Raw genomic sequence first — 9,370 nt, 5'->3', positions numbered from 1 at the left:
GAATAAGTCGAATCACTCTTTTATCGACTCCTACGATTTTATATTTAAAATAAGTTTCTGGAACTTATTTTATATTTTATATTTTATAAATAGGTCGTATCAGTTATTTTACCGAGCCCTGAAAATTTATATATGAATAATTTATATATGAATATCTATATATGAATAGTTTATATATATGACAGTATGAAATCTATCTTATAATATGAGAGGAAGTTCTTCTACTTCTTCACCAGTCATCACCTAAACCAACCTAAACCAACCTAAGCCAGAAGAAGGAAACGTATTGCGCATGCAATACGTTTTAATTAAAGAAAAGAATAAAATTTTTCACATGCTAATAAACAAAACACTAAAAAAAAATATACTCGCTTATAAGCAGAATTAAAAAATCAATTTGTATATCTATCCAATCGCACGTGCAGCATCTACATTCTTTTCCGAAAGAAAAAAGAGCTTTTCTGTTAATTTCGATAGACTAAATATTAAAAACCAATAATATAAAAAAAACCAGATAGCGTTGTAAATTCGAATCGTAACTATAAAAGCAAAAAAATTGTGAAGGGACTTGCTGGTCTCTATAACAAAAAGTTTTTCTTTCACCGAAATTCTTAAATAATAAATAAATAGACCCGATAAAAATAATAGTTCCGCCACCTAAAATCCGGACTCACCGGCATATTGTAATACCGTGTCGTTGACACACACGGCTCCGCTGCTGACCTGGTCTATAATTAGATCTTGTACCCCCTTGCTCGTGGAAAATACGTACAGTACAAGTGGGCTTTCACTAGATGCGAAAAACTAATTACTTCGTGCCGTTCCCTCATACAATAGTGAAATCGTGAAGTGAAATACGAGTGAACGAAAGAATATACCTCACGGTATTTTTTCGATTATATTTGCGCGAAGAATAAAATTTTTTGTGAGTGAGAGATTATAAAAAATTCGAATGAATGAAAATGTTCTGATTACAGAAAATAAAATAAAATATGCAATATTTGCGGAGGGAATAACTACGCGCATTTATCTTTCATAACCATTTAATATCGCTATTAACTAACTATTAAATAACGTACCGACTGTTGATGAAATTAATTGCTTCGTATGCATTATTAATGTTTATTATAGGCAATAACGGTCCAAATATCTCCTCTTGCATGATGGGATCCGTTGGTTTGACATTAACTAGTACTGTAGGTGAAATAAATTTTTCTGCAGGATTCACGTCGCCACCAACAGCAATTTTGCTTTTGTCACTTAAATAATTGACAAGCCGCCTAAAATACAGGGAAAACAATTGTTATTGTTTAATTTATCAAATTGTAAACTGTTTTAAAAATTGTAATCATTATCGGTATTATGAACGATTATATTAAATATTTGGACATAAAACTTACTGATAATGTTTGTCCGAAATAATGCGTGCCAAATCGGGATTCTCACGTGGATTATCACCGTACCATTCGTGTAAAATCTTTTTGGTTTCCTCAATAAATTTTTTCTGTATCTCGGGTGTACATAACATATAATCGGGTGCGATACAAGTTTGACCTACGTTGATGCATTTACCCCATAAAATGCGTTTTGCTGCCATAGATATATCTACTGTGTTATCTATGTACACGGGACTGCAAATCAGTGTTATTTAGTGCAATTCCATTCGAAAAAAAAATTTTTTGGGGAATATAAATAATTGCATTTTATACGTATATTTCGATGTTTTGGAGATACCTTTTTCCACCTAACTCTAATGTAACAGGTGTGAGAAACTCATTAGCTGCTTTCCGTACGATTTTTCCAACCGCAGAGGATCCAGTATAAAAAATATAATCAAAACGTTGCTTGAGTAGCTCTGTCGTTTCTGGGATTCCTCCCAGTATTACACGGCAACTATCCTGTTTATAATAAACATGAATCATATCATTATTTTTTCTAATGAAAAAAAATCTTCAACATACATATAGAGGTAATTTTATCTTATTAAGAATGTTACTATACTTCTGGAAAATGAATCATGTTTTTCAAACTAATTGAGATGTAATTACATAGAGAAGGAAAAATAGAGGAAAAATAAACTTCCCCTCCATTCTTCAATGCGTAGTTATTATGAGTTATGCAACAAAGTGCTTTATAGAATTCAATTCAAGAATTTAATTTCATGGTCTACCTCTTTTAACTTACGAAATAAAAAAATTACGCAATTTATGATGGAATATCCTAGAAAAGTACATGATATTCACGAATTCACGAATATAAAAAATTGCTATGGTGTTAAAACTCTCGTAAAACTTAAATAATTACTTTTGTGATTTCCTATTACAACAGTTTGTAAAAATATAAGGATTTAAAATTAAATATAAAAAGTAAAATATGAAGATTTAAAATCAATGTTTAAGTTGTTGTAATATATATTGTATATGATACGTTTTTGATCCATAAAGATATTGCTAATGAATTAGCATGTATAAATGAATATATAATTTTAAGAACATGTTTTTTGTCCAGTATCGTTATTAATATAAGTATGACTTAATTCAGTCAAGTCGATCCTTTAGATTTTATAAAATGCTGCTGTTTTTGTATAAAATAAAAGTCATTGATACATATTAATATTTTTTTAGCTAAAAAAAGCTTCTTTAGTTGTATTATCTTGATTCATGAATTTTGGGTCTTGGAATAATTATAATATAAATAAATATTCTCGTACCGTGTCTAAATATTTTGGAATGGTATCGTATAAAAATTTCATCGTAGCCGTTGCAATTTCGGACGGTTTTAGAATCACGCAATTTCCAGCTGCAATAGCACCCATCACAGGTAGTATACATAGTTGAAGGGGATAATTCCATGCACCCATAACTAATACAACTCCATAAGGATCTTTCCGGATTTCTACTACATCAAAAAAGTACGCAAGTGACTTGGACGGCTGTAAAATATCGCACAAGTTTCAGTATTCGGACTCTCCAGATTATTAAAGTTATTTGACGAATAAAAAAAATATATTCTTACATAATAAAAAATCGTATTCAGATTATACCTTTTCTGTTGCTGCCCATTCTTTAATATTCATGAGCATGTACTTAATCTCTTGGATTGTATAATCGATTTCCAACGCAAATGATTCGAACTTGCACTAAAAAGTCATCGAATACAGAACATTATTAAACGTAATACGATTAGGCTAATAATGAAGCGATTGTTCTTGTAATCATAATCATACCCTATGTAAATCTGATGCTAATGCTGCTGTAAGTTCTGAACCATTTTCCGTTAACATTAGTACCAGCTGTTTTAATTGTTTGATTCTCCATTCTATCGGTCTTGTTTTTCCACTATTAAACGTATCCCGTGATTGCTGCACTAACTGTAATCATTTTTATGTAAACAAGTCGTTAATCCAAATAATGTTTTTCTATATGAGAAAGAAGATATTGTGTGATTTGTATAATTAATATACTCTAATTAATTAAATATGCAATATAAAAAAAAATATAATTCTTATAAATCCAATTAATTTACTTACATCAGCATAATTTATAGGTATTTGTTTATCATTTGTTTGTGCTGAAACAAAATATATTATTTAAGATAAATAATCAACGCTCCTCAATTTCAATTGCTTATTATGGCTAGGACATAGGATATTCAGCCAGGTTATACATATCTTATATAAATACTAAGAAAATTTATGTAAATTAAATTAATTTATACATCGAATTAATTTTCACGTTCGTTTTATTACGAGTGTAAAAAGTAATTAACTTATAGAAATAATAATAATTCATACAAAGCAAAATAATTCCGTTTATAAGGATTTAAAATATGTTTATCTTAAATATATGACCAGTCAAATTTCAAGATATATTTTTTAACACGTTTCTAGATGAAAAAGATGCAAATAAAATAAATAATAAATGTCGTATTATCAATTAATTTTAAATTGTAATTTAGTTTTTGTTTGAATAACGAGTTAAATCTGGATTTAACTTTAACTAATTTAATATCGATGACTACGTTCAACAGAAAAACCAGCTTTGCAACTGTTGTAAAATTCATTAATGTGATTGGTTTATACATTAGATTCAGTGAAAAACTAAGAGAAAGATCTTTGTATCTAATATTGAAGGCTATCTCTCAGATATAATAAGGCACGATGGATAAGAACATTGACATATAAAAATATTTTACTTTTCAGATAAGATTAATAAATATATTTGCTCGAACCAGAGATAACAACTCGAGAATTCGAGGGATATTTAACATTATCAATTTAAAGAATTGTAACAAGAAATAAAAAAGAATTTTTTTTAAATTGCAAAAGAGGTAAAAAGGGAATTTTACTTTTAAGGAATAATCGGAATAATCTTGAAATAATTAATTTAGAAGCTGATCTCTCTGCGTGAAGTCAAAGTTCAATCGAGGAAAATTATCTTGAAAGTTATGATCTTATGTCAATGTTTCCGAGAGCATATATTTGCTCATTTTCAGTGCTAATGTTTTCTTAACGGGAGCACGAAACAGAGAAAGGACGAAAGACATTTAAACATGCAAAGGAATCAATCTTGTATGAAAACAAACGTGTTTTCCTTTGATATGTGACAACTTCCATCTTACATACATACACAGGATGACAATTAGAAAGTTGCTGAAATTACACGGTTATTTTATAATAAATGGGCAAAAAAATGAAATGAATTAAACACTACTCTGTAGTAGAGATCCGTTTTTCTCATGTTCCTTAGCGTAAAGTGAAAAGAGGATAGATATTAGACTCGTACAAATAAAACATAATAAAATAAAAAGGTCAAAAATTTGCATATTCAGTGTTTAGAAGATCTCGGCAGAAGCGATCATTTACATAAAAAAAATTTTTCAAAGATACAGCTATTTGTACAGTTAAATTAAAGTCTCTTTCATCTATCTCTGGTTTACTGTTATCGTTGACTGATATTAAAATTTGGATTAAAATGCAAATTTTAATATCGGACAATAATAAAATTTAAGCTTAGCAAAATTTGTCGAATCGGAGAAAAATGTAACACTACAAACAATTGAATAAAAAAAAGGAATAAAAAAGATTACAAACAATATTATATTTTCTGGACTTTGAAACCCCATTGCCCAGTTAAAGAGAAAAATAATTGACTACTGTAGACGTTTCAACAGTAGTTAATGTATCAAAATTTCTTCTCTCTCTTTCTCTCCCAAGATAAACTGTACTTACGTCTCACGTTTAATCGTAATGGTTGATTCAATCACCGAATAAGTAATTTAACCAGAGATTTGTGAAAGAGGCTCTCATGTCCATTTTTATCAAAGTAGATTAACTTTATAACTCCCGGTTTTACTTACATTTTATCTCTTTTTAATTCTTAGAACTAGAAAAAGATACAAAGTAAGCTAAAACAAGATTAAAATTAATACATTTTGGATATGATGCCTGTTTTTATAAATGTAGATTAATTTTACGCACAATCGAACTGACTCTTCATCTTTTTTAATTCTTACACTGAGAAAAAGATGTCTAAAAATACATTTGTAAGAAATATATTTATTTCATTGAAATAAATATTTATTTAAATACTGATGAAATATAATTTTATTCCTAGCAAATAAGCCATCTATCTTATTATTTTTTTCAATTAATGAGATATACTTCACAGAAATATATATTTCGACATCACAATCAAATTTCGTAAGTAACATTTGTTTCGCCTATATTTTGACATTTTTCTTTTAGTGTATTAGAAGACGAAGTTGATCTACATTGGTGAAAATGGTCATTGCATTTATTAATACTAAAAAATATATTTAATTGTTTTTAAGTCCTTTTTTATAATATTTATTTTTACAAGTACACGTACATTGAAAAGAATATTCAATATTTAGTTAATTATTTATTTGAATAGCATTAATTAAATATTTACCAAACATAAAAATATATTTATTTTGTACAAAAGCCAAAGAAAATTAATTTGATTTAATAATCATTTTTCTTTGTTGAGTAAATATTTATTTATTGTAGTAAATTAGCTGGTTATTATTCAAATAAATATTTATTAAAATTTAGTACATTTTTTTCTTCAGTTATGTATACTCAACATTCGAAAATAAATTCAATCGAACTGAAAATTGCAATTTATTTTAATTTCTGAATTCGTGTTTTAGAATGAGAGAAGCTGGATAGAAAAGAATTTAAATCTGAAGGAATAAATTCGTGTTTGTTCATGAACATGAATAGAATATTGTATAATATTCCTTTCGTATTAATAATGTGTTAATAAAAAAGAATATTTTGCACAGCAGAGTTCAATTCATTCAATTTTATTCATTTGTTGCAAAGTAACGGTCATTAAATTTCAGCAACTTTTTTGCTGTCATTTAACACAATAATGCAAAGTGAGACAAATTTATCGACGCATAAACATAATTTTTGCATATTCACGATCGTTGCAAGCAGACAAGCGCGCGATACGACATAATAAAAAAATTATATAATTATCTAATACGCTTTTTATTATCCACTTTAATCATTTTGTCTGCATATAGCAGCTAGTTATCAGCGATAATTCATAGTAATAATTCAAATGAAACTTTATTACGAAATCATACTTTTCATTTTGTTTTTATAAAAACTACAATTTAATTCCGGTATCATTTCACATTCATCTTAGGCTGCGTTCGAAAACCACCCGAGTGTCTCCGTGTATCATTTTATTCTTGTTTAACACTAAGTGAACAACAAAGATAATACGATATGCGGGAGCACTCAAGTGATGTTTCCGAACGCAGCCTTAAAGGTACGTTAAAATTCGATAATTTTATGTGAATGAATAAAACAAAGGAATAGATTCATCGAAAACAAATCCGACAACCAAAGGCACGAAATGTAGGCAGAAAGAGTGTCATGGAAGATCAGTTTCAGACGTTACGGTTGACGGTTGACCTTACAGATCCAGAGATCAAGAAGAGACGAGTTCACTAAACGAAACGAAAACGTCAAAATCACGAGTGCGATCGTCCTTACCCATGTTCGCGAACACTGCAGGACCGTCTATAGTAGGCGCCGCCTAATTGTTCAGTTTGACAATAAAAGATTAGACGGGACACAAAGTCGGTGATCACAATCTCCCGTGTGATGTAGTTGCGAGATCGGCGCGCTGCTACATACTAACTTCCTTGCTATATAAGCCTCAAAATGCTACGTAAGAGATCAAAGTGTACACTGTGTACGTGTCTTGATTATCTCTTTATATTCCAGAAAAGTGGGGCGAAGGAAGTGTGGAGAAGGCGATCTTCTTTGGGATGAAGCGTGAGAAGTTCAAGAGCGCCGTTACGAGGACAAAGATAACAATATAACTGACAACTGTCGGATGTAACAGTCGGATTGTGCGCGAATTTATCAGCAATAAATAAAAAACAGTGCGTTCCGTTCGGGAGGGGTGCGGCGGTTTGCCGCCAGAGGGCGCCATGTGTCGAGAAAGCTTCGGTTGGGGAGGGGCTCGGCGAAAGTGAAGGGTAGAATTCAAAGGTCGGTTCGCGGGGTGAAAACGATTTGAGTCTCGGGAAATGCTCGTTTTCGCATTTCCCTGCATGCAGTGTTCCAGGTAACACAGGCGTGTTACGCGTTACTTTCTCCCGGAAGTCTCTCACTCGCTTTTGCGATTTGTGATAAGTTTTTTTTTTCCACGGCGCGTTAAGCCGTGTATTCACCTAGCGAACGAACACCGAACGAACAGCGAACGTAAAAATTTGTATTGTTGTTTGTTACATAAAAGTCGCACAAGTTTAATTGCTACATGGAACGAACATCGAATCTGGTCGAATACCAGTATTCCGTACAATCGAGAAAAAGAATAAACTGCTCACAAATATAAACACTGATATCCGAACATTCGCGTTCGGTGTTCGTTCGCTAGGTGTATACATGGCTTTAAAGGAGCGCGTCTTATATCTATAATCTTTTCTACACGTTGAAGTGTAGATATATTAGCCGGCATTTGATCTACTCTCGATGTTAAATGTTCGATTTCTCAATGTTCTTATTTTTCAAGAAAGATCTTTTTTGAGGATGATCTTTGACCGAATTCCGAATGATTAACTCAAAAAAAAATCGGCACTATTTATATTTATATTAAGTAATATGAATAAAACTGTTAAATTAATTAATAGAATTTGTTTAATATATTGAAGAAAAATTAAGAATAATAAGAGCATATATATACATTAATAGATTTTGTCTTTAATTTTCATTTTATTTATATGATATAATTGAATTCGTATAATTCGGGAAATTACATAATGTAATTTTTTAATTTTTTAATTTGAAATACTGAAAATGATCTAATAGAAAAGTCGGAAACGTTTGTTGTTACTGTAAGATACAAATCAATAAAGTTGTTTACGCATAAAATATTTAGCGTTGGCTTTTTCTATGCTTCTGTGGATCGATTAATTGTGTATAATCTTGAAATAAGGTGAAATTATAAATATATTTTTTTTAATTTATTCTTTTGTAATTTTTGTCTCATTTCTTGATATACAGTTGACTCATTGATCCATATTATTATTGAAAATGAGAAAATGACATTTGATGTATTTAAGAGTATTTTTTATCGATTTAATTAGTCAATAATTTCTTGTTAAGTTAAAAAATAGTTCTTTCCCTTTTCTGACAAATTTAACTCTTTAAGTTGTGTTATTTTTGAAGTCTTCTTCTCTGTCATCTCTTGTTAGAAACATGGTGAGCTCTTCTACATGTATTCTTGTAACTTTCTAATATACAATACATATGTGACCCACAGTTTTTAATGCCGGATTCGAAGAATCCGGTCTGTTAGAAGAGGTTTTCATGGCAAAAATACTCTCGATTATTTCCCAGACAGCACAGAATATTTATGATAAATATTTATTAATATTCATTTTTTGAAATGTTATATAGATATTTTATACATATTTTATATAAAGCTTTATTCGAAATATTATTAAAATATAGACTAAATATTTTATGCAATATTTATTATAAATATAAATAAATATTTCTAATAATTATTTTTTATTTGGATTATAATGTCTCATTAAGTATTTTCATAGCATTTACTATAACTATTCTAATAAATATTTCGTAATATTTATAATAAATATTTATGATTTGCAATCTAAAACCACAAAAATATTTACAAAATATTTAAAATAAATCTTATAAATATTTCTAAATATTTTGTAAATATTTGGTGAATATATTATGTGCTGTCTGGGTTGTCATTGCTTTCAGAGAGATAACAATCAAATAAAATCTGATGTGTGTTCTAGGTAAATTTAAATTCGAATCTTTGGTATAGAGAGCAGCCACGCAACTTTATAT

The 9,370-nt window shown here is 29.4% G+C and overlaps 1 protein-coding gene across 6 annotated transcripts in view; it reads right to left on the bottom strand.

Moving 5' to 3' along the window:
• Positions 1 to 9,370, bottom strand: part of Aldh-III (Aldehyde dehydrogenase type III) — a 21,356-nt gene that overhangs the window by 3,290 nt on the left and 8,696 nt on the right. For 4 of the 6 annotated variants that reach the window (XM_018508890.1, XM_018508885.1, XM_018508888.1 and 1 more), the window contains 8 exons: positions 3,530 to 3,570; positions 3,227 to 3,370; positions 3,044 to 3,139; positions 2,711 to 2,932; positions 1,735 to 1,898; positions 1,401 to 1,631; positions 1,080 to 1,280; positions 675 to 790 (listed from right to left, as the gene is read on the bottom strand). In XM_018508890.1, coding sequence (XP_018364392.1) covers positions 675 to 790; positions 1,080 to 1,280; positions 1,401 to 1,631; positions 1,735 to 1,898; positions 2,711 to 2,932; positions 3,044 to 3,139; positions 3,227 to 3,370; positions 3,530 to 3,570 — 1,215 coding nt within the window. Of the gene's footprint in view, positions 1 to 674; positions 791 to 1,079; positions 1,281 to 1,400; positions 1,632 to 1,734; positions 1,899 to 2,710; positions 2,933 to 3,043; positions 3,140 to 3,226; positions 3,371 to 3,529; positions 3,571 to 7,033; positions 7,249 to 9,370 lie in introns of those variants that run through there. The other 2 variants (XM_018508889.1, XM_018508886.1) reach the window with 2 other exon arrangements.

Source organism: Trachymyrmex cornetzi, unplaced genomic scaffold (genome assembly GCF_001594075.2).
Source record: "Trachymyrmex cornetzi isolate Tcor2-1 unplaced genomic scaffold, Tcor1.1 scaffold276, whole genome shotgun sequence".
In the NCBI taxonomy this organism is placed as follows: Eukaryota; Metazoa; Arthropoda; class Insecta; order Hymenoptera; family Formicidae; genus Trachymyrmex; species Trachymyrmex cornetzi.
This window is presented reverse-complemented; position numbering and strand designations above follow the sequence as displayed.